The sequence below is a fragment of the Pseudophryne corroboree genome, chromosome 4 (assembly GCF_028390025.1).
Source record: "Pseudophryne corroboree isolate aPseCor3 chromosome 4, aPseCor3.hap2, whole genome shotgun sequence".
Lineage (NCBI taxonomy): Eukaryota > Metazoa > Chordata > Amphibia > Anura > Myobatrachidae > Pseudophryne > Pseudophryne corroboree.
The window spans coordinates 911,235,472-911,261,681 of NC_086447.1; the positions used below are offsets into that span (position 1 = coordinate 911,235,472).

General features: G+C 47.8%; 2 protein-coding genes across 6 annotated transcripts in view; both read right to left on the minus strand.

Moving 5' to 3' along the window:
- LOC134910667 (nuclear RNA export factor 1-like) overlaps positions 1–12,645 on the minus strand; it is a 219,251-nt gene extending 206,606 nt beyond the window's left edge. Inside the window, exons 1-5 of one of the 4 annotated variants that reach the window (XM_063918971.1) lie at positions 12,480–12,645; positions 6,429–6,476; positions 6,159–6,215; positions 5,976–6,075; positions 4,747–4,830 (exon numbers count right to left, since the gene is read on the minus strand). In XM_063918971.1, the coding sequence (XP_063775041.1) occupies positions 4,747–4,830; positions 5,976–6,075; positions 6,159–6,215; positions 6,429–6,454 (267 nt within the window). In that variant the 5' untranslated portion in view covers positions 6,455–6,476; positions 12,480–12,645. Of the gene's footprint in view, positions 1–4,746; positions 4,831–5,975; positions 6,076–6,158; positions 6,216–6,428; positions 6,477–12,129; positions 12,449–12,479 lie in introns of those variants that run through there. The other 3 variants (XM_063918967.1, XM_063918969.1, XM_063918968.1) reach the window with 3 other exon arrangements.
- A 10,044-nt stretch (positions 12,646–22,689) lies between these two features.
- LOC134910668 (histone H3.3A) overlaps positions 22,690–26,210 on the minus strand; it is a 21,900-nt gene continuing 18,379 nt past the window's right edge. For both annotated transcript variants that reach the window (XM_063918973.1, XM_063918972.1), the window contains exon 4: positions 22,690–23,661. In XM_063918973.1, the coding sequence (XP_063775043.1) occupies positions 23,533–23,661 (129 nt within the window). In that variant the 3' untranslated portion in view covers positions 22,690–23,532. The remainder of the gene's footprint in view (positions 23,662–26,210) is intronic.

Below are 26,210 nucleotides of genomic sequence, written 5' to 3' on the forward strand. Positions count from 1 at the left end.
CCGGGGGCTGAATATGCAGCACTCCTTTTACAATGTCTGAACTTCAGGTACTGAAGCTAATGCTTTCTGGAAGAAAATCGACAGAGCCGAGATCTGTATCTTAATGGAGCCTAATTTTAGGCCCATAGACACTCCTGCTTGTAGGAAATGCAGAAATCGACCTAGTTGAAATTCCTCTGTTGGGGCCTTTTTTGGCCTCACACCAAGCAACATATTTCCGCCATATGCGGTGATAATGTTTTGCAGTTACATCTTTCCTGGCTTGAATCAGCGTAGGAATGACTTCCTCCGGAATGCCCTTTTCCTTTAGGATCCGGCGTTCAACCGCCATGCCATCAAAACGTAGCCGCGGTAAGTCTTGGAACAGACAGGGCCCCTGCTGCAGCAGGTCCTGTCTGAGCGGCAGAGGCCATGGGTCCTCTGATATATTTTCTTGAAGTTCTGGGTACCAGGCTCTTCTTGGCCAATCCGGAACCACGAGTATCGTTCTTACTCCTCGCCTTCTTATTATTCTCAGTACCTTTGGTATGAGAGGCAGAGGGGGGAACACATAAAACGACTGGTACACCCACGGTGTTACCAGAGCGTCCACAGCGATCGCCTGAAGGTCCCTTGACCTGGCGCAATATCTTTTATAGCTTTTTGTTGAGGCGGGACGCCTTCATGTCCACCTGTGGCCTTTCCCAATGGTGTACAATCCTTTGGAAGACTTCTGGATGAAGTCCCCACACTCTCGGGTGGAAGTCGTGTCTGCTGAGAAGATCTGCTTCCCAGTTGTCCACTCCGGGAATGAACACTGCTGACAGTGCTAACACATGATTTTCCGCCCATCGGAGAATCCTTGTGGCTTCTGCCATCGCCATCCTGCTTCTTGTGCCGCCCTGTTGGTTTACATGGGCGACTGCCGTGATGTTGCCTGATTGGATCAGGACCGGCTGGTTTTGAAGCAGAGGCCCTGCCTGACTCAGGGCATTGTAAATGGCCCTCTGTTCCAGAATATTTATGTAGGGAAGTCACCTGACTTGACCAAAGTCCCTGGAAGTTTCTTCCCTGTGTGACTGCCCCCCAGCCTCAAAGGCTGGCATCCATGGTCACTAGGACCTAGTCCTGTATGTCGAACCTGCGGCCCTCTTGAAGATGGGCACTCTGCAGCCACTACAGTAGAGATACCCTGGTCCTTGGAGACAGGGTTATCAGCCTAATGCATCTGAAGATGCGACCCGGACCACTTGTCTAACAGGTCCCCCTGAAAAGTTCTTGCATGGAACCTGCCGAATGGGATTGCTTCGTAGGAAGCTATCATTTTTCCCAGGACTCGCGTGCAATGATGCACCGATAACTGTTTTGGCTTCAGGAGGTCTCTGACTAGAGATGACAGCTCCTTGGCTTTCTCCTCCGGGAGAAACACTTATTTCTGGTCTGTGTCCAGAACCATCCCCAGGAACAGTAGACGTGTCGTAGGAACCAGCTGTGACTCTGGACTGTTTAGAATCCAACCGTGCTGTTGTAGCACTTTCCAAAATAGTGCTACCCCGACTAGCAACTGCTCCTTGGACCTCGCCCTTATAAGGAGATTGTCCAAGTACGGGATAATTAAAACTCCCCTTTTTCGAAGGAGTATCATCATTCCGGCCATTACCTTGGTAACACCCTCGGTGCCATGTACAGTCCAAACGGCAGAGTCTGGACTTGGTAATGGTAATCCTGTACCACAAATCTGAGGTACTCCTGACGAGGATAGTAAATAGGGACATGCAGGTAAGCATCCTTGATGTCCCGGGATACCATGTAATCCCCCTCGTCCAGGCTTGCAATAACCCTGAGCGATTCCATCTTGAACTTGAATTGCATGTGTTCAAGGATTTTAAATATAAAGAAGGGTCACACCGAACCATGCGGTTTCGGTACCCCAAACCGTGTGGAATAGTAACCCTGTCCTTGTTGAAGTAGGGGCACCTTAAGTATTACCTGCTGGGAATACAGCTTATTAATTGCCTCTAGCACAGCCTCCCTGCCTGAGGGAGTTGTCGGCAAGGCATATTTGAGGAAACGGCGGGGGGAAGACATCTCGAATTCCAGCTTGTACCCCTGAAATACTACTTGAATGAAACAGGGATCCACCTGTGAGCGAGCCCACTGATCGCTGAAATTTTTGAGACGGCCCCCCACCGTACCTGGCTACACCTGTGGAGCCCCCGCGTCATGCTGTGGACTCAGAGGAAGCGAGAGAAGAATTATGATTCTGGGAACAGGCTGACTGGTGCAGCTTTTTCCCTCTTCCCTTGTCTTTGTACAGAAAGGAAGCGCCTTTGACCCGCTTGCTTTTCTGAAGCCGAAAGGACTGTACCTGATAATACAGTGCTTTCTTAGACTGTGAGGAAAACTGAGGTAAAAATATTTCTTCCCAGCTGTTGCTGCGGATACGAGGTCCTAGAGACCATCTCCAAATAATTCCTCACCCTTATAAGGCAGAATCTCTATGCGCCTTTTAAGGTCAGCATCACCTGTCCAGTGACAGGTCTCTAATACCCTCCTGACAGAATGGACATTACATTCATTTTGGATGCCAGCCGGCAAAATATCCCTCTGTGCATCCCTCATATATAAGACGACGTCTTTAATATGTTCTCATGTTAGCAAACTAGTATGTTTGACAGGGTCACCGACCACGCTGCAGCAGCACGCTCTGCAGGTTTTAGTCTAGTACCTGAGTGTGTAAATACAGACTTCAGGATAGCCTCCTGCTTTTTATCAACAGGTACCTTCAAAGTGGCCGTTCCTAAAACGGCAGTGCCACCTATTTTGACAACCGTGTGAGCGCCTTATCCACCCTAGGGGATATCTCTCAGCGTAACTTATCCTCTGGCGGGAAAAGGTACGCCATCAGTAACTTTTTAGAAATTACCAGTGTCTTATCAGGGGGAACCCACGCTTTTCACACACTTCATTCATTCATCTGATGGGGGAACAAAACACTGCCTGCTTTTTCTCCCCAAACATAAAAACCCATTTTTAGAGGTTAATGTCAGAAATGTGTAACACATTTTTTTTATTGCCGGGATCAAGTCACGGATGTTCCTAGTGGATTGTGTATATGTCTCAACCTTGTCGACACTGGAGTCAGACTCCGTGTCGACATCTGTGTCTGCCATCTGAATGAGCGGGCGTTTTTGAGCCCCTGATGGCCTTTGAGACGCCTGGGCAGGCACGGGCTGAGAAGCCGGCTGTCCCACAGCTGTTACGTCATCCACCCTTTTATGTAAGGAGTTGACACTGTCGGTTAATACCTTTTACCTAACCATCCACTCTGGTGTCGGCCCCACAGGGGGCGACATCACATTTATCGGCATCTGCTCCGTCACTATATAAGCCTCCTCCTCAAACATGTCGACACAGCTGTACCGACACACCGCACACACACAGGGAATGCTATGACTGAGGACAGGACCCACAAAGCCCTTTGGGGAGACAGAGAGAGAGTATGCCAGCACACACCAGAGCGCTATATAATGAGGGGATTAACACTATAACTGAGTGAATTTTCCCCCATAGCTGCTTGTATATACAATATTGCGCCTAAATTTAGTGCCCCCCCTCTCTTTTTAACCCTTTGAGCCTGAAAACTACAGGGGAGAGCCTGGGGAGCTTTCTTCCAGCTGCACTGTGAAGAGAAAATGGCGCCAGTGTGTCTGAGGGAGATAGCTCCGCCCCTTTTCCACGGCCTATTCTCCCGCTTTTTTCTGGATTCTGGCAGGGGTATTTACCACATATATAGCCTCTGGGGCTATATATTGTGGTATTTTTGCCAGCCAAGGTGTTTTTATTGCTGCTCAGGGCGCCCCCCCCAAGCGCCCTGCACCCTCAGTGACCGGAGTGTGAAGTGTGTATGAGGAGCAATGGCGCACAGCTGCAGTGCTGTGCGCTACCTTGGTGAAGACTGATGTCTTCTGCCGCCCTTTTTCCGGACCTCTTCTTGCTTCTGGCTCTGTAAGGGGGACGGCGGCGCGGCTCCGGGACCGAACACCAAGGACTGGGCCTGCGGTCGATCCCTCTGGAGCTAATGGTGTCCAGTAGCCTAAGAAGCCCAATCCGGCTGCAAGCAGGCGAGTTCGCTTCTTCTCCCCTTAGTCCCTCGCTGCAGTGAGCCTGTTGCCAGCAGGTCTCACTGAAAATAAAAAACCTAAATCTATACTTTCTTTCTAAGGGCTCAGGAGAGCCCCTAGTGTGCATCCAACCTCGGCCGGGCACAAGATCTAACTGAGGCTTGGAGGAGGGTCATAGTGGGAGGAGCCAGTGCACACCAGGTAGTCATAAATCTTTCTAGAGTGCCCAGCCTCCTTCGGAGCCCGCTATTCCCCATGGTCCTTACGGAGTTCCCAGCATCCACTAGGACGTCAGAGAAAAACCTAATAAATACTTTCTTTACTAGTAAGCTCAGGAGAGCCCACTAGGAGCACCCAGCTCTGGCCGGGCACAGATTCTAACTGAGGTCTGGAGGAGGGGCATAGAAGGAGGAGCCAGTGCACACCAGATAGTACCTAATCTTTTCTTTAGAGTGCCCAGTCTCCTGCGGAGCCCGTCTATTCCCCATGGTCCTTACGGAGTTCCCAGCATCCACTAGGACGTCAGAGAAATATACGGTTATGCTCCGACACAACGTAACGGATGAATCTGATGCGACAAGGGCGTCCGTACAGATTATCGCTGATAGGAGTACATGGGTTGGAATATTGGAGAGAGCCTTACCTGAATAGCTGGGAACTGAAAGCCGCACTCGTTCGCAATGGAATTCAGCAGCCATGCCTTATTGTAGTTCCGCCCATACGGGATCTAGGGACATCGAGAACACAGACCGTAATAGTACTTTTAATCAAACAAAGCATTAATAACGAATGAGCAATGTAGTCGAAACATGTAATTATCCACGTCACTAATTTACCTACCATGACTTTGTAGTGTGTAGTGTTCACGCTAGGCTGTTTTAGCAGGGCGCCGTGTCCTGCCCGATTTTTTAAGGGCAAAATCTGCCCTGCCCTTTCTGCGGCGCCCTGCTAGAACAGCCGCCCGCTTCCTGCCCTCCCAGCGTGTAAAGATGCCGTGCGCATGCATTCACGCTGTAAGAGAGCTTGGGGGAAGCCCAGCACCTCCGTAGGTGCTGGGCACGCCCCCAACAGTGACGACCCGGCCGCCCACGCCCCCCGTCTATGGGCTGAACCGCCCACTTTTATTACATGTGTTGACCACGCCCCTTTTTCGCGGCCACGCCCCTTTTTGACGCACACACGCTTTTGCTCCTCACAGTCCGGCGCTCTGCCCTGCCCGGATCCTAGAGTGAACACTAGTGTGAAACACCGTGGGTGCGAGGATTCCACACAAACTCCACACAGATGGTGTTGGGTTGTAATCAATCCCATGGCCTGACCACTGTGAGGTAGCAATGCTAACCACTGTGCAAGAGTGACATACAACTACACATGCATTAGAGCACGGGTCCTCAACCTGCAGCCCTCCAGCTGCTGTGGAACTACACATCCCAGCATGCCCTGCCTCAGTTTTATCATACCATAATAGCAAAACTGTGGCAGGGCATGCTGGGATATGTAGTTCCACAGCAGCTGGAGGGCCACAGGTTGAAGACCCATTCATTAGAGTAAACCGGTTTTATGTATGGAAGGCAAACAGTTCATTTGTGTCCCCCACTAAATATTAGACTCTATTGTGTTATACCGCTTTCCAACAAAGTTCCGGGTCTGACCCAGGAATTGTAGCATGGGTCCAAGCTGGGTCAGACCCGGAACTTCCCCCTTTCCCACTGCCGCGCCAAACCGGGAGATCCTGCGTCAGTGCTGTTTACATAATGTGTTTCCCAACGCATCACAACCTTACTCTACCAAAGACATAGCTGAAAACAAGAGTAGTGTATGAGTGATGGCGACACATTTGTGGACGTGTTGCAGACTGCAGGGACTACGCACCGTTATTCTAAACCACAACGGTTTCACGTCATAATACTGTTTGTTACGGAAGTTCTGCATCAGTTCCCCATTCCTACGCCATCCGTATCCATAAGGATTCCTAGAAAACAAAAAGAGCGACCGTAAAACACACGACCGTGAGCCCATCTCAGGCTGCCCATTTGTCCTGCAAAGCCAACGTACCTGCCGTGTTCTGCATACGGCCTCACAACGCGCTTCCCTTTGGCTGAAAGCTGCACTCTAGTAACAAGATAGTAATAACATTAAAATACGACATCGATATGGAATTATACTAACAGCATAGGACATGATGACAAAACTTGCAGGTCTTCTGAGCTTACGATGTGGAATAATCCTCTCTTTGCTTCTGCTACAGACACACAAATAACAACGTAGCACAGACTCGTTATAATCTATAGACGAGCGCTATACAATTATACATTCCTCGCTTACCGCAGCTGATAATAGCTGTCTTGCATGGTCACGGATCAGGCTGTTGTTCTAAGACATGAAAACAAAATAGGAAAGAGTAATGTGTAGATCCCCGATAGTACTGCAGTCTCTGAGCACCAAACATTGTACCCCAGGAAGGGAGACATGAATCCGCTTCTATCCGATGTTACAGTGATGTCAATGGTTCCCAGTTTGCAGAAAATATTTAGAGGCTGACTCCGAGCTGGGAGTACAGCAATGACAAGCAGTAACTTTGTAACACCATGCTGCGCTGCAGGTTGGGTGGATGTAACATGTGCAGAGAGAGTTAGAGTTGGGAGGGGCATGTCCTAGCTCAGAACCAGTAACTGTGCACCAGGGAAACACCATGCTGCACTGCAGGTGGGGTAGATGTAACATGTGCAGACAGAGTTAGAGTTGGGAGGGGCGTGTCCTAGCTCAGAGACAGTAACTGTGCACCTGGGTAACACTGCGCTGCAGGTAAGGCAGATGTAACATGTGCAGAGTTATGCTGGGTACACACTGGGCGATATATCGGCCGTTCTGTTGAATGGCCGATATATATTGCTGGCCGGTCGGCCAGCGTGTACCAACGATATGTCTGTGAACGCCGTCATTCACAGACATATGGCGTCAGCCATGCAGCAAACGCAATGACCAATATATCTACAGATATATTGGTGCATTGCTGTGTGTGTGCGGGCGGTCAGCCGACCGCCTGTACACTCCCTGCAAGAGCCGGCGCTGATTGACAGCACAACTGGGCGGGCGCATGTAAATGCCTGCCCACTTTGTGACGTCAGTCCCGACGGATCGGGAAGTGTGTTAGCACAATACACTGCCTGTTCCGTCTGTAGATATATCTGCAAATCAAGTCAATGGTGGGGCAGATGTAACATGTGCAGAGAGAGTTAGATTTGGGAGGGACATGTCCTAGCTCAGCTCTAAATTGCGGTGTAATAATAAAGCCATCCAGCATGTGTGGGCTACATGCAAAAGCAGTCAGTATTTACCCTGCATGCAAACATAATAAATATCCCTGCTCCCCTTGCATTGCAGCGCAGTTTCATCCTGATAGAAAGTTACCCGCTTTCTTTGCTTTGATCCCAACTAAGGGGGGAATTCAATTGCTGGTGACTTGTTCGCCCAGTTGAAATCTCACGACACCCACCGCTGTAAAGGGATCTCATTCAAAAGTGTTTGCAACCCCACAGGGTAGCGAGCACTTTTGAGCGAATAGGGGTGCAAATTGGGTTGCCGTTACTGGCGTTCAAACGTCATGGCAACGGCAACTAGCCCCCGTCGCCGGCAATTGAATTCCCCCCTTAGAATCAGCAGGTATATGTGTAAAGTCTGTGAAATGGGATGCCGGTTTGCTGACCGGCATTTGGGATGCTGGCAGTCGGATTACCGACACTAGTCATAGGACTGATGGTGGGATACCGACATCGATCACAATGCCGGCGATGGAATCCCAACTGCTGGCATACTGCACGTAAGTTTTCCAGGGAGGGTTAGGCTACTAGAGTATACACCTTGACAAAGGGGCATGTAAGCCCCGAAACGTTGGCTACTTGTAATTTCTTTTGAAATATAACTTCATTTACTGCACGAAAAAATCCTCGAGTGCCGCTGTGTCATTTTGGACTTCTGTATTATTTCTTCAGAAGGCACCGGGGTAACTTCAAGCCAGTTGGGAGAGTGCCAGACTGATTTGGGATCCATATATATATATATATATATATATATATATATATATATATATATATAGCGCCATTTGTGGTACCTGCTACATTTCTACAATTTCAAGGAAATTTAGTAAATACGTATTGACAGCAGGGGAGGGGACATGAGATATTTAACTCATTACAATAATCTCAAACAACACTATTGAGTGAAATATGAATTCCTATATAATAAAGCTCTATCAGGCAGGTGTAAAATGCAACAGTTACTGAAACGTGATATTCTGGTGCAGCTACTGGTGGCGTGATATGGTTGGAACAAGGGTAAGGTGGAGATAAACATGAACTAATCACTGTAGAATTATTAAACAATACAGCTGCCTGTGTATACAGGGAGAGGGAGCCGATCGCCCCCACTAGCCGGGACAGCCTGCAGCCGCATACTACCTGCAGGCCGCTTGCTCCTCGCCCGCCTAGCACTGGATCCTACGCAGACGCTCCGATTGTATATTAGACTGGCTCACAGCATCACTGGTTCTTCACATCGGCGCTGGCCATTCACCAATCAGAGTAGAGGAGATCTTCCACTACTCTGATTGATTCCTGAATTATGCCAGTCACGTCATCACCACCTACTTTTTCCATATGCTACAAAGCTGGATCTCTGTGGAAACTGCATCCAACAAGAAGCGTGAAGGGAAATTTAAGGAAAAATTACTTCACAAAAAGGGTAGTGGATAAGTGGAATAGCCTCCCATCAGAGGTGGTAGAGGCCAAGACTGTAGAGCAATGTAAACATGCTTGGGGTAGGCATATGAATATCCTTAGTAAAGAACTAAGGTTCAAAAAGGGTTGCGATTACCTAAAGGATAAAAAAAGGGGCAGACTAGATGGGCCAAGTGGTTCTTAGCTGTCGTCACATTCTATGCCAGGTTCTCAAGGTGGCTGATTATTCTAAAGCCGAGTACAGACTGGAGCGATGTGTACCCAGCCGATATGTCGGCCCGATGAGTGGACATATCGGAACCTGGGTACACAATGAGCGATCTTAATGAAGGATGGAACGTTCACTGTACTGTCCAACATTAGCATACATGTTGTCGCTAGCAATATCGTCAGATCTGGTGGGCAGCACATCAAACATGGCGACATTGCTAGCACGCGGGCACCCAAATATCGGGCATGATATGCCCCAATGTGAGCCATATATCGGTCCGATACACCGGATCGGATGACATATCGCTCAGTGTGAACCCAGCTCTACACATTCCATCTATTTTATAAGATTCGGCTTTGGCGCATCCCGTCATCTGTATCCGTGCATTGCAGAAGGAGAAAAGGAGATTCTGTTTGTACTTACTGATAAATCCCTCTCTCCAAAGCTATAGGTGGCCACCAGACTAACCCACCCACCCAGGAATGCTCAGCCTTTGCTCTACTGCACAGGTTCTCAAACTTGGTCCTCAGGACCCCACACAGTGCATGTTTTGCAGGTCTCCTGACAGAATCACAAGTGACATAATTAGCTCCACCTGTGGATCTTTTAAAATGTGTCAGTGAGTAATTAATACACCTGTGCACTTGCTGGGTTACCTGCAAAACATGCACTGTGTGGGGTCCTGAGGACCGAGTTTGAGAACCACTGCTCTACTGCATAGTTTCCCAAACTCTGCCATTACAGTCCCGGTTTTTAGGATATCCATTCTTGAGCACAGTTGACTTGATTAGTACCTCAGTCAATTTGATGTAACCATCTGGGCTTAAGCATGGCTATCCTTAAAACCTGGTCTGTAATGACAGAGTTTGGGAGACTCTGCTCTACTCCACAGATTCTCAAACCCGGTCCTCAGGACCGCAAACAGGTCACGTTTTCTAGGTCTCCTCGCACTGTGGATCTTTTAAAATGTGTCAGTGAGTAATAATTACACCGGTGCCCCTGGAAAACGTGACCTGTTTGGGGTCTTGAGAACCACTGCCCTAAGCCAGGCATGTCCAAACTGCGGCCCTCCAGCTGTTGAGAAACTACACATCCCAGTATGCCCTGACATAGCTTTAGCATTCTCTGACAGCAAAACTGTGTCAGGGCATGCTGGGATATGTAGTTTCACAACAGCTGGAGGGCCGCAGTTTGGACATGCCTGCAGTGTAAGCTGTCCTTGCTGGTCTAGAAGCAGAGGTTCCCAAACGCAGCCCACAAGGCAACCTAACGGTCCTGGTTTTAAGGATAACCAAGCTTGGCCACAGGTGCTTGATTAATACTTCAATTTGATTTAACCATCTGCGTTCAGCCATGGATATTCTTAAAACCTGGACCGTTGGGGTGCCTTAAGGACCACGTTTGGGAAAATCTGGTCTAGGGGTAAACTGAGGTCATAAGGGTTCTAGAAGAGTGTGGTTTCCCTTTAACATAGAGTCCTATAAATAAAAAACATATGTTTGTACATTCATCCGTAAATATTTACTTTAGACAATTACAAAGGAAAAACAAATAAACAGTGTTCTGGTCACTTTAATAACACTACAGATGTTTTTATTATACTATATGTACCAGTTGTGGCGATCTTTTGTTAGAGTAAGGTAAAAATTTTCTACTGTACAGTATAAGGGGTGCAGGACGCTGGGTTTTGAGGCTGTAATAGGGTTTTCCAGGTTCCGTCTTGTTCAAAACAGTGAGTTACCTAGGAACGCTGACATATTTGGAGGCACGTGAACTTTGATGCACCACTAAAATGCAAGTTGCTTTGTATGAAACAACTAATGCCAACCACGACAATCTTTTGCACCCAGCATGGGCCAAGTGCAACGATCTGATGCTGGCATTAGCATACGGCCGTAAATCTGCCTGCCGCACGCTGCCACACTTGTTCCGGACTCCGGCCCGCTGAGCTTACCATTGCTGGGAGTGTTATTCAGCGGTGCTGTGGTATGAGTTTGCAGCTTTTTCGGAGATGGAGGAGACTCTACGGCAGGGATAGACCACATGCGGCACTCCAGCTGTTGTTGACACATCCCAGCATGCCCGGTCACTGTTTTAGCATGCCCTATCAGCAAAAAGGTGGCCTGGCAAGCTGCTGTGTGTAGTTCCACAACACTGCCTACCCCTGGTATACAGAGAACCAGTGTGAAACCACAGCAGCAACTGCATGTGCCACTAACAGCTTTGCAGCAAGCTATTAGGTTAGAAGACAACTGAATACATGGAACAGACCCAGCTCATAATAAGATGTAAAACAATGGAGCAGGTCACCAAAATATATTATGTCTGTGTGCAACAGCTTCAGCACTATCCTACTATGGTGTAATATCCATTTAATCTGGGACATCTATGATCTACACAGGGGCTGGCTAAAGTCAAGCCTGCCTTTCACCTGGTTTTAATCAGCCCCAGAACCTGTGTAAATTATAGGTGTCCCGGAATACAGCAAGCCTAATTATTAGCATTAGATGTGATTTACGCCAAGCAAAAGGACACAGGCGATTGGTCAATGCAGAGATACACAGATTTATGTGTGGAACACAAGACTTTGCCTGAATCATTGTGTCATTGACCAATCAGACCACTCACTGATCTCCTTCTAGTCACTGATTGCTTCTTCACTACCTACCTTCACAGCTGCGTAAGACCCTATGGGACACATATGATGTACACAGGTTCTGGGGCTGGATGACTACAAGCCTACGCTTCCTCTGACTTTAATCAGCCACAGAACCTGTGTAATCCATGAGCGTCCTATTTAAAGGGATGGTATGGTAACAATGAGGACCAGTAATCGGGGCCCCTCGGTGATCACCGTGCCCTAGGCAGGAGCCTAGGGGCTTAGTTACCCCACGGCGCTGTACAGGAGCAATTACACTCAACAGAAAGCGCCCCTGGTTTTGTATTGAATATAACTTCCCTGTACATCCAGCGGTGGCGTTGCAAAGCGCGACACAGTAAGTGTGGCCCTAGGGTTGCCTAGTGGATGATCCACATCACCTGCACCGGCCGCTGGGGGCACATCTGAGGATGCACTCACCTTTACATGTGCTCTGAGTCTGCAGCCACTCAGCTGCCAGGTGCAATCACAGAGCTGATCACCTGCAGACACAATCAGGGCAGGGTCAGGCACAGTGCACCCTTGCAGGTGAGGGGGAAATGCTGGGACCACTAGCTACAGAGCAACAATGTATGGGGCAGGCTATGGGAGGATCCTGCAGGCCATGCCACACGGATCACCCCAGCAGCAGCAAACCCATGTACAGCCAGGTGGGTGGGAATACCCGGCATCCAGCAGTACAGCCATCCCCTGTGCCATGCTGGGGGAAGCATGGGGAGGATCTTACGGGCAGGGGCCCGTCCACCCGGTATATCTAGGCCCTCACCTACCTTAGAGATGGTCCCGCAGTGCCCGCCCCCGATCACTGCCGCTCTCTGATAGGCCGAAGCGGGCTCCCTCAGGCGGCCGCCGTGACGTCGTCACCCGCGCGGCGCCCTCATCAGCCAATCAGGGGCCGGGGACAGCGGCGGCACGTGACTCAGGCTCCTCGAGACACGTTTCTAGATAGATGTTCAACGTCCAACCGTCCTGTGTTGGGAGGGGCTAGAGCCAGGGAGGCGGGGGGTGATGACTCACATGTGGGAGGGGCTATGGAGTGAGGCGGGGTTTATAACTGACAGATGGGGGTGGATGGAGAGGGAGGCGGGAAGGTGACACAGAGAGGGTGACAGGGAGGTGGCGCCTGATGAATGATAGATTGGATGGATAGTGAGGTGGGAGGGATGGCTATCGACCACCGATAATTCCTAATCATCGATGGTTTATGGTCGAATGCTTTTGCCATCGATGGAAGCGAACCACATGGTTTACCTACACTGATGGCACAGCATAAACAATTTTTTTTGCAAGGTGCCGGGACTAGGAACATAGCTCCGCCACCCGCGTAGCCCCATCCCCTGGGCTGTGATTGGCCCACGGGTCATTATGGTCTCCCGTAGCATAATCGGTGATCATCGATGGCCACTCAAAGTTTCATCATCTTCCCATGTACCTTCAGGCTGACGGAGATTTGTTCCTATGTCAGAACGAATCCCCATTGCGCCAGTGTGTACCCAACTAAAAACAGACAAGTTGCATTGTTGCCCCTAGCAACCAATCCGGATCTATAATTTTCTAGAAATGATGGACAGAATGGGATTGGTTGCTGTTGACAACACCTCCACTTTCCATTTTAATGGACGGTCACATGACCTCCATCGAAGATCCTGCCCCATCACTATCCCGATGGTCGGCATGCCGACCAACAGGGACTATTTCCATTCGTGGGTGTACACGACACCCATAGAGTGGGGATTGAACCCGTGGAGACCGCAGGCCGCCACCAAGCCTGCAGCACGGTGAGCCCACAAGGGGCTTGCTGCACTCACCCCTCCCTGCCGGGATCCCGGCGTCGGTATGCTGACAGTCGGTCAGCCATACTACACCCCTGTCATTTATATACTTTGTTTCTCTAACGTCCTAGAGGATGCTGGGGACTCCGTATGGACCATGGGGATAGACGGGCTCCGCAGGAGACATGGGTACTTTAAGAAAGACTTTAGATCTGGGTGTGCACTGGCTCCTCCCTCTATGCCCCTCCTCCAGACCTCAGTTTGATACTGTGCCCAGAGGAGCAGGGTGCACTGCAGGGATCTCTCCTGAGCTTTCTGACAGAAAGTATTTTGTTATGTTTTTTATTTTCAGGGAGCTCTGCTGGCAACAGGCTCCCTGCATCGTGGGACTGAGGGGAGAGAAGCAGCCCTACTCTCTGAAGCTAGGTCCTGCTTCTTAGGCTACTGGACACCATTAGCTCCAGAGGGATCGTACGCAGGATCTCACCCTCGTCGTCCGATCCCGGAGCCGCGCCGCCGGCCCGCTCGCAGAGCCGGAAGACAGAAGCCGGGTGAGTATGAGAAGCAAAGAAGACTTCACAGGCGGCAGAAGACTTCAGATCTTCACTAGAGGTAACGCACAGCACTGCAGCTGTGCGCCATTGCTCCACACACCTCACATACTCCGGTCACTGTAAGGGTGCAGGGCGCAGGGGGGGGCGCCCTGGGCAGCATTTGGGACATCATATTGGCAAAAGACTACATATATACAGCTGGGCACTGTATATACGTATGAGCCCCCGCAAAAAAATTACATTTTAAGCGGGACAGGAGCCCGCCGCCGAGGGGGCGGGGCTTCTCCCTCAGCACTCACCAGCGCCATTTTTTCTCCACAGCACCGCTGAGAGGAAGCTCCCCGGGCTCTCCCCTGCAGTTACACGGTAGAAGAGGGTAAAAAGAGAGGGGGGGCACATAATTAGGTGCAAAAATCAATATAAACAGCAGCTACTGGGTTAACATTAAGTTACTGTGTAATTCCTGGGATGGGTGTAGTATGGCTGACCGCCGGTCAGCTTACCGACGCCGGGATCCCGGCGGGGAGAGGCGAGTGCAGCAAGCTCCTTGCGGGCTCGGTGGCGACCTACGGTCGCCACGGGTTCTATTCCCACTCTATGGGTGTCGTGGACACCCACAAGTGGAAATAGTCCCTGTTGGTCGGCATGCCGACCATCGGGATAGTGGGGGTCGGGATGCTGGAGGAGGTCATGTGACCGTCGGTCTCCCAACCGTCGGTCACATGAATACCACCCCCTGGGATATATAGCGCTGGGGTGTGTGCTGGCATACTCTCTCTCTGTCTCTCCAAAGGGCCTCGTGGGGGAACTGTTTTCAGAAAGGACATTCCCTGTGTGTATGGTGTGTCGGTACGCTTGTGTCGACATGTCTGATGAGGAAGGCTATGTGGGAGAGGAGCGGGAGCAAATGAATGTGGTGTCTCCGCCGACACCTGATTGGATGGATATGTGGAAGGTTTTAAATGATAATGTTAATTCCTTGCATAAAAGATTTGACAAGGCTGATGCATTGGGACAGTCAGGGTCTCAACCCGTGCAGGGACCGTCAGGGTCTCATAAGCGCCCACTATCCCAGATTGTTGACACAGATACCGACACAGATTCTGACTCGTGTCGATTACAATGATGCAAAGTTACAGCCAAAATTGGCCAAAACTATTTGATATATGATTATGGCAATAAAAGATGTTTTGCACATCACAGAGGAAACCCCTGTCCCGGACAAGAGGGTGCATATGTACAAGGGAAAGAAGCCTGAGGTTACCTTTCCCCCCTCACACGAACTGAATGAGTTATGTGAAAAGGCTTGGGAATCTCCAGATAAAAAAACCTGCAGATTTCCAAACGGATTCTTATGGCGTATCCTTTCCCGCCAACGGACAGGTTACGATGGGAATCCTCCCCTAGGGTGGACAAAGCTTTAACACGCTTATCCAAGAAGGTAGCCCTGCTGTCACAGGATACGGCTACCCTCAAAGATGCTGTTGATCGCAAACAGGAGGTTACCCTGAAGTCCATTTATACACATTCAGGTACCTTACTAAGACCGGCAATTGTGTCGGCCTGGGTCTGTAGTGCAGTAGCAGCATGGACGGATACCTTATCTGAGGAGCTTGATACCCTAGATAAGGATACTATATTATTGACCCTGGGGCATATTAAAGACGCTGTCCTATATATGAGAGATGCTCAAAGAGACATTAGTCTACTGGGTTCTAGAATAAACGCTATGTCGATTTCTGCCAGAAGGGTCCTGTGGACTCGGCAATGGACAGGTGATACCGACTCAAAAAGGCATATGGAGGTTTTACCTTACAGGGGTGAGGAATTGTTCGGGGAGGGTCTCTCTGACCTGTTCTCCACAGCTACAGCTGGAAAGTCAAATTTTTTGCCTTATATTCCCTCACAGCCTAAGAGAGCACCGCATTATCAAATGCAGTCCTTTCGATCACAAAGGAACAAGAAAGTCAGAGGTGCGTCCTTTCTTGCCAGAGGTAGAGGCAGGGGAAAGAAGCTGCACAACACAGCTAGTTCCCAGGAACAGAAGTCCTCCCCGGCCTCTACAAAATCCACCGCATGACGCTGGGGCTTCACTGGCGGAGCTAGGCCCGGTGGGGGCACGTCTTCGAAATTTCAGCCACATGTGGGTTCACTCCCAGGTGGATCCCTGGGCAATAGAAATTGTGTCTCAGGGTTACAAACTGGAATTCGAAGAGATGCCTCCTCAATGATAGTTCAAATCGGCCCTACCAGCTTCCCCCCAAGAGAGGAAAATAGTGTTAAATGCAATACAAAAATTGTATCTTCAACAGGTGGTGGTCAAGGTTCCCCTCCTTCAACAGGGAAGGGGTTATTATTCGACCATGTTTGTAGTCCCGAAACGGGACGGTTCGGTCAGACCCATATTGAATTTAAAATCCCTGAACCTATACCTGAAAAGGTTCAAGTTGGAATCGCTAAGAGCGGTCATCGCAAGCCTGAAAGGGGGGGATTTTATGGTGTCTCTGGACATAAAGGATGCATACCTTCATGTCCCCATTTATCCACCTCATCAGGCGTACCTCAGATTTGCGGTACAGGATTGTCATTACCAATTTCAGACGTTGCCGTTTGGTCTCTCCACAGCCCCGAGAATCTTCACCAAGGTAATGGCGGAAATAATGGTGCTCCTGCGGAAGCAAGGTGTCACAATTATCCCGTACTTGGACGATCTCCTCATAAAAGCGAGATCAAGAGAGCAGTTGCTGAACAGCGTATCACTTTCACTGGAAGTGTTACGGCAACACGGCTGGATTCTCAATATTCCAAAGTCGCAGTTGGTTCCTACGACTCGTCTGCCTTTCTTGGGCATGATTCTGGACACAGACCAGAAAAGGGTTGATCTCCCAATAGAAAAAGCCCGGGAACTCATGACCCTGGTCAGGAACCTATTGAAACCTAAACAGGTGTCAGTGCATCACTGCACTCGAGTCCTGGGAAAGATGGTGGCATCATACGAGGCCATTCCCTTCGGCAGATTCCATGAGATGACTTTCCAATGGGACTTACTGGACAAGTGGTCCGGGTCACATCTCCAGATGCATCGGTTGATCACCCTGTCCCCCAGGGCCAGGGTGTCGCTTCTGTGGTGGCTGCAGAGTGCTCACCTTCTCGAGGGCCGCAGATTCGGCATTCAGGACTGGGTCCTGGTGACCACGGACGCAAGCCTCCGAGGTTGGGGAGCAGTCACACTGGGAAGAAATTTCCAGGGTCTTTGGTCAAATCAAGAGACTTGTCTGCACATCAACATCCTGGAACTAAGGGCCATATACAACGCCCTGCGTCAAGCGGAGACCTTGCTTCGCGACCAACCGGTTCTGATCCAGTCAGACAACATCACCGCAGTGGCTCATGTAAACCGCCAAGGCGGCACAAGGAGCAGAGCGGCGATGGCGGAAGCCGTCAGAATTCTTCGCTGGGCGGAGAATCATGTAAGCGCAATGTCAGCAGTGTTCATTCCGGGAGTGGACAACTGGGAAGCAGACTTCCTCAGCAGACACGACCTACACCCGGAAGAGTGGGGACTTCATCATGAAGTCTTCGCACAGATTACAAGTCGGTGGGAACTGCCACAGGTGGACATGATGGCATCCCGCCTCAACAAAAAGCTACAAAAGGTATTGCGCCAGGTCAAGAGACCCGCAGGTAGTAGCTGTAGACGCCCTGGTGACACCGTGGGTGTTCCAGTCGGTCTATGTATTTCTTCCTCTTCCTCTCATACCCAAGGTACTGAGGATAATAAGAAAAAAAGGAGTGAGAACAATCCTCATTGTTCCAGATTGGCCACGAAGGACTTGGTATCCAGAGCTGCAAGAAATGCTCACAGAAGATCCGTGGCCTCTTCCTCTAAGACAGGGCCTGTTGCAACAGGGGCCCTGTCTGTTCCAAGACTTACCGCGGCTGCGTTTGACGGCATGGCGGTTGAACGCCGGATCCTAGCAGAGAAAGGCATTCCGGATGAGGTCATTCCTACGCTGATAAAGGCTAGGAAGGATGTGACATCTAAACATTATCACCGTATTTGGCGAAAATATGTTTCTTGGTGTGAGGCCAGGAATGCTCCTACGGAAGAATTCCAGCTGGGCCGTTTTCTTCACTTCCTACAGTCCGGAGTGAATTTGGGCCTAAAGTTAGGCTCCATTAAGGTCCAGATTTCAGCCCTATCCATTTTCTTTCAAAAAGAGTTGGCTTCTCTACCAGAAGTTCAGACGTTTGTAAAAGGAGTGCTGCATATTCAGCCTCCTTTTGTGCCTCCGGTGGCACCTTGGGATCTTAACGTGGTGTTAAGTTTCCTAAAGTCACACTGGTTTGAACCACTTAAAACGGTGGAGTTAAAATTTCTCACGTGGAAGGTGGTCATGTTATTAGCCTTGGCTTCGGCTAGGCGTGTGTCAGAATTAGCGGCTTTGTCACATAAAAGCCCCTATCTGGTTTTCCATATGAATAGAGCAGAATTGCGGACCTGTCCACAATTTCTGCCAAAGGTGGTATCATCTTTTCATATGAACCAACCTATTGTGGTGCCTGTGGCTACACGTGACTTGGAGGATTCCGAGTTACTTGATGTAGTCAGGGCTTTGAAAATTTACGTGGCCAGAACGGCTAGAGTCAGGAAAACTGAGTCGCTGTTTGTCCTGTATGCATCCAACAAGATTGGTGCTCCTGCTTCAAAGCAAACTATTGCTCGCTGGATCTGTAACACGATTCAGCAGGCGCATTCTACGGCTGGCTTGCCGTTACCAAAATCGGTCAAGGCCCATTCCATAGGAAGGTGGGATCTTCTTGGGCGGCTGCCCGGGGGGTCTCGGCACTACAGCTGTGTCGAGCTGCTACTTGGTCGGGTTCAAACACTTTTGCAAAATTCTACAAGTTTGATACCCTGGCTGAGGAGGACCTTATGTTTGCTCAATCGGTGCTGCAGAGTCATCCGCACTCTCCCACCCGTTTGGGAGCTTTGGTATATTCCCCATGGTCCTTACGGAGTCCCCAGCATCCACTAGGACGTTAGAGAAAATAAGATTTTACTTACCGGTAAATCTATTTCTCGTAGTCCGTAGAGGATACTGGGCACCCGTCCCAAGTGCGGACTTCTTCTGCAATACTTGTATATAGTTATTGCTTCAATAAGGATTACGTTATTGTTGCATCGGGCATGAACTGATGCTATGTTATTTGTCATACTGTTAACTGGGTTGTTATCACAGGTTATACGGTGTGATTGGTGTGGCTGGTATGAATCTTGCCCTGGATTACCAAAATCCTTTCCTTGTACTGTCAGTCTCCTCTGGGCACAGTTTCTCTAACTGAGGTCTGGAGGAGGGGCATAGTGGGAGGAGCCAGGGCACACCAGGAACTAAATTCTCTCTTAAAGTGCCCATGTCTCCTGCAGAGCCCGTCTATTCCCCATGGTCCTTACAGAGTCCCCAGCATCCTCTACGGACTACGAGAAATAGATTTACCGGTAAGTAAAATCTTATTTTTATCCTTATTACATATGACCGAAAGCGGCTTTTGATCCGCTCAACGATGCTGTCCGCCATCTTCCCATATACCTTACTATTCTGTTTTTATTGAAAACCTTTGTAATCTTTCATGGTGTGTTTATTGTTATATATATTTTGATGAACCAGTCATAAAACGTGCTGTGAATGATAAAACTCATCACGTCGGTTAAATGGTGCTCCAGCCAATTCGCTCCGGTCGTCTTTCAAACACATTACAATTAGGAGCATATTGGCTGGAGCACTATTTATCAATCACAAGGAGTTTTATCACTCGTTGATAAATGAGCCCGTTAATTTAGGTAACAGTGGATCTGTTTAAAGTAAAGTTGAGATAAGTGGGATGCAGTTAGTTTACCTACAATCAAAATCACGTCTGTCAAAATACCGACAACCATTGACCAATTGTCAAAATACCGACATTTAAAAAATGGACCGGTCACAAAAAAAAAAAAAATAGACATGAGTTTTTCATGATTTTTTTCATTGAAACAGACTTGTTCATACTTTACCATCCCAGTGGACCTGGAGGAGGAATATAATAGTGTGCCGCGCATAGTAAGGCCCTGTGCCCGTGCTCGCCATGCGAGGGGACGCGGTACACTTATACGGTGTCCATGTCGACATACACCCCCAAAAACAATGAAAAAACATGTCGACTTTTTGACCTGTCGGTATTTTGATCGTGTCGGTATTTTAAAAGTCGGGATCTTGACCTTTTTCGGTATTCTGACCATGTCGGGACTTTGACTGTCGGTCAATTGTCTGTATTTTGAACGTCAGGATTTTGATGGATTGTGATCCCGAGATAAGTGTGCGGTTAGCGGTGTCAGAATAGCTTATGTAAAGGTAAGTGTAGGATGCACACGCTGGGATTGTCATTTTCTCCATCACTGGGCAGGTATATACAGGAGGTATGCTTGGTCTACAAAGACCCATTCCAGGAGGGACAAAATGCTCTGTTCCTGGACTTACTTATTAATTTAGGATTGCCATCACCTATGGTGAAACACCTTTCTTATCAATTGACGGCAATCCCAAAATAAGAGGGAAGTCCAGGAGCAGAGCATGTTGGGAGCTACGCTGTTGTAACCCCCCCCCCCCCCCAACCTTTGACATCAGGCAGGATGGATTCCTGCTCCCATCTACTTCATGGTGCAACGTGCTGTGCTTCAGAGACGAACGTCTGCATACCACTGCTACAACACGCTTATTTCAGTCATCACCACCTTCCTGTCAGCTTGAACCTGTTTTCCCATTCACCCGTGACACCCCCCCCCCCCCCCCCATATAAGCGGGTATTGACTCCCACAGAATGTAGATTGTTGTGCATGAACTTCTCAGGAAATCCCAAGTTTGTGAGATGCTCAAACCACTCAATCTGGCATCAACAGACATTCCATGGCCAAAGAATGGTTTCTTTCCTATGCTGGTATTTGGTCTGAACAACAGCTGAACCACTTGACCATGCCTTTTATGCATTAGGATTGGCTGATTGGATATTTGTACTAATAAACACATAAGGGCCCTACACACTGATAGATCCGCCGCCGAGCTGCCCGACTGCTGAAGTGGCTGACCCGGCAAGGAGGGGGAGGGGGGGGGGGGGGGGGGAGACAGTGACAGGAGTGAAGTTTCTTCACTCCCCCCGTCACCCGGCTCCATAGCAGTGCAGGCAAATATGGACGCTCTCGTCTGCATGCACAAGTGACGGGGCACCAGCGCTGAATGAGCGGGGCATCGTTCATCGCTGGTGCCTCCACACTGAAAGATATGAACAGTATCTCGTTCAGTAATATGAACGAGATCGTTCATATCTTTCAGTATTATCGCCCAGTGTGTAGGGCCCATTACAGATATATCTAATAAAGAGGCCACTGAGCGTATACTGATACATCAGAGTTTAATAGACAAATGTGTTTTTGTGGATAGTATGTCCTTGGTGTTTAAAGCTTTGTTCACAAGCATTAACAATCTATATAATACAATGGAGATGTATAGGGCAGCGTGCGCGGACACATTAAGTAATGCGTATAATGGTCTGTTAGAGCAAGCAAGGACATTGTACAAGATTCTCTTATTTACTGCACCTGTATCCAGCGTTATTCTCATACGTGTATTAGATATTAGTGCTCAACAAGTGTTTACATCTATAAATTGTGTTCATGGACCCTGAAAACTGACCCCATTTGTGAAACAAGGTACAAAAAGTCAGCAGAAGGGATTGTGCGCCCAGCAACAGGCACAATTCCGCCAGGTCAGTGCAGACTCTGGTTCATGTGCAATAACCCCGGTTATTGCTGGTGGTCTGAAAGGGGTATGGTTACACCTGGGAAACACCGTATTTCCCCCTGGTGCCTGCAACGTCTCCTGCGTGTTGCCCTGGCTGCAGATCTGAGAGATAGCAGAATCACCAGAACGTGACCCCAGTGTCTGCTCATTGCAGGACATTTATATAGAAGTAAAGGTTTCTAGCTTTAGCAGAGCTTTCACCCCCAAAACAGTTTATTATAGGATGTAGGCGAGGATAACCTTAGGTTTTTATTTTTATTAGTTTTATGGGCATTTTAAACCCACTGAAAAAGCAGAAGCCAGCGATCCGTTCATTCAAATCAGATGTGGAGGGGGCAATGGTTTCACAAGGGGGGTGCGGCCCGCACCAGGGTGTCACCAAAATGTCGGCTCCTGTTTAATGACAGGAGCTGGGTGCTGCACTGTATCATTAAGTGCAGCACTTGGCTCCTGTCACTGCGTAGGAGCCGGCACTGAAGCCACAGCCCGTATCTCCCGAACCCCCAGAGTAACGAAAACGGGGGTCGGGACAGGAAGCCCTGCCCACCAAACCACACCCCTTCCCTGTGAAGCTCCACCTCCTTTTCGCACCAGCACACCAGGTGTCACAGAGTCAAGTTACGCATCTGGGAGGGGAGATGGTATCCGGATCCCGGCGGTCAGAATCTAGACTGCGCCATCCCGACACCTGCGCTCTGAAGAACGTTAATGATGCGTAACCAATATGAAACGGAGGCTTGCGTGAAGTTTGTTCCTCCTACGCATGGAAATAAGTTTTCTACTTTTTTCTTTGACCTTTCAAAGAAAACACCCAAAACAATAGTCGTTTAATGTATTTTAATAGCAAACTTACAGGACCGCACAGAAGACAGACAACATTAAAAACATGTATTTGAATGTAGGACAACTCAATTAGAGAAAAAAAAAAAAGTAGTATAGTGAACAGATGGAATTTACTATATGGTACAAATGCTACAAACATTTAGTTGCCACCAATAAGAAATTTACCGGGTTTTTAAAAAAATTCCAAATTCTGGCGTTCTCCAGAAAACGCTGTATCAGGTTTATTCATCTTTTTTTTGTATTTTGTTTTGTTATAAAGTTGTTGTTTCTTACTCACTGAACAAACTTTTGTTGTAGTACTTGACTGCATCTACGATGTACCCGTCCCCTGCACACCGGGTGGACGGCCACAGTGCGGCAGAACCAATGCCGATCAAAAAAAAAAAAATATATATATAAAGGAAAATCACGGCCTGCCTAGGTCACCAAGAACGTGTAATGTCACCTTGTGACTCAAGCCGCAGTGATGTCACCAGCACCTAGTGAGTGATCAGGCCGAATATTGGTCAGACCCGCAAAAACATCCGCTTCTGCCGGGAGCAGGCGACGGGTAAACCAAAACGCACGATGTCACCGCATCTAAATGAAAAGTCACACACAAATGCAAAATGGAAGAAGAAGTTTTCCCACACCCGAACCTGTCCCCTACGTGTCCATTTACAACCATATATTTTAGGTACCTTTTAACCCCATGGAGGAAGAAAAAATAAAAATAAAAAAAAATATATATATAACTAACGCTCAAACTACCAATAACAAGGAAGAAGAGATTTATTTTTTTTACGGGTTTGAAGATGACAATGTTTTCTCAAGATGGGAATTTTAAGCGCGTTCTCCGCGTATGCGGCGTGCTAGCTGGATGTCTTTTGGCATAATCGTGACACGTTTGGCGTGGATAGCGCACAGGTTGGTATCTTCAAACAGTCCGACCAGGTAGGCCTCGCTCGCCTCCTGCAATGACAGAAAACACAGCTTAAATTTCCAAAAAAAAGTCATAAATAAAATATATAACAGATTGAATATAAACAGGAGAAGGAGGAGGACGAAGATGAAGAGTAAAACCTGCAACCTACGTAGATTGGGAACTTCCCAAACAGTCCAAGAGGTTACAGCTGGACTATTTGGGAGTTGGTCTGACTGCGGCCTCTGATTAAAGGTATTGCAATTTATATTTCTAAACATAACGGGGATCCATTCATTTACTGAGAGTGCAAAGGTCAGCCCGGTGATGCTGCAAACAAACACTGTTTATTTATTCAGAATATTACAAAGTATCTGTGGTGTCCAGTACTTCAGCCCAGGAAAATCCTGCATCACACAGTTTAGAAAAGATTATAAATGGGTTACAGCATATAAAGTGTTAATTTCTTCACTCAGAATTCTAAAATGTACAGTATACGTAAAGCAATTTAACAGAAATGTGCTTCTAAACCAATAAAGTATGTAGAAAGCGAATATACACATTTGATTTAAATAAAAGTGCGTTTTTCACCCTTGCAATAATAAACTGTGACCTAAACTAGTCTCTGGATAATTTTCTAATGCAGAGATACTGTCTGCAGCCTGTAATGCTCTGAGGTAGAACTACAAGTCACAGCATGGTCATAAAAGTGTTCTTTCATTCTTGACTATAAGCTGTAGGCTTGAGGGCCACACGTGTGGACTTGGAAGTGTACGAGGTGTACCAATCACTGGCGTATATAGTGAAAGCGTTATTCTCAGTCTTCTGCAAAACTTTTCTTTAATGTTGGTCTATGTTTATTGAGGTCTTATTAGTGTACCCCTTAGGTTTGTCAGAGATACAGGGTTAAAGGTAAACTCAAATTCTCGAGTCTAGTCTGCCCTCTTGTGGACAAAGGTGGCATTTTTTTTTATTTAATTTATTTAAATGGCAGTTCCTTGAGCAGCAAATATTTTATAGTTTTATGTAAGTGATCTTAAAAACAGCCTGACTAAACAGATAAAGGTATTGGCAGGTAAATACACATCAGCCATCCTTTCAATTTTTCAGCTCTTGAAAAATAAGCTTGCATAAAGTTATTTTCTTTACAACTTTCAACTGTTTTGTATACGCTTTATTAGAGAACCAATTATTCCAGCTTAATATTGGCGATCGCTGAACGGTGTGTGGGAGCGCGCATCGTTCACCAATATTGCTCCTATACACACTGAGCGATTTCAGCCTAAAAATAAACGATAACGTCAAATGTCGTCATCGTTAATTTTTAAGGCTGAAATCTCCTAGTGTGTTCCCTCAAGACTACAGCCACAAAACAAGTTTAAAAAGGTAACGATAGATAGATAGATATTTTATTTTTTTACTTCTTTATAGATTTCTTCCCCATATACAATGGTTTGTTTGGTATAGGACTTCTGCCAGAAATCACCAGCTTGAAATGCAGTAACGCTTCTGACTATATGACACCTGTTACCACGGACTCAATCAATACAGTTGGTTTCACGTTACAAATGTTGGTGAGAGGCGGCAGTTTTCCACTGGCGGTCCAACAGCAGCAACAGTGTGTTTCAATGTTATAAGCAGAGGATTTCAGACACAAGCCTTATTTTAAATCGTTTATTCTAGCAACTTTAGTACCAAAGCCAAGATCATTTTGCAGATGAGCTAACATTTAAGTGAGTTGTTATCACAAGCGGTGTCAATGAAAAACGAAAGTTGAGAATAGGTCACCATGAGCTGCAGCAGAAACAATACAGTTCCCTGAATACCTACCAGCCGCGCGCTGCTCAGTACTGCAGAGTGGGGTTAAACCCCCAGCCGCAACTCGCTAATATTACAGGTTCTATGGACAAAGCTACACATTGTACCAAGTGCCTTATTACTACCTTATACGTTACAGTCTGACGCGACATACTGATTATCCGAATGAATTAAAGAATGCATGCAATGACATTTAAAACATTAAAAGGATGTTCAAGATAAACATATCTCCAGGACAGACTTAGATACAAGTATATGCCATGGATTATACATGTATTTATATACAGATGGAGCTACGTTCATCTAGCCTTCTCTGCTGTGCCTAGGTGCACCATGGCTTATTAGCATACGACTTTCATCTATTGTTCTCAGCTGCAATACAATACAGAGAGAACAATACAGCAGGGGATTAAGTCATTACAGCAGGGGTTTAAATCCGACTGCCCTGGCTCAATTCATTCTATTAAAGGCAAAGATAAAGAGGGCTCCATCTGTATACACACACAAATCTTCTGGTAGCTTTAAATCAGTTTACAGCGTGAGGAAAAGGGATGTAGCCTCCGGCTTTTCTGCCAGATGCTATTCAATTACAGGCCCTTTTGCTTGTGGCTAACACGCATTACCTAATGTTACGGTATAAGTACCGGAGCTATGAGTTAACGGGTTTGTGGCACCCCCTAAGGCTTGAACAGAAATCTGCGTTAAGTGGCGTCTGCGGGCTGTAATTGAATAGCTCTGGCTGGCCAATTAGTCCGCGATTAATTACAGTGGCTAATTAAAT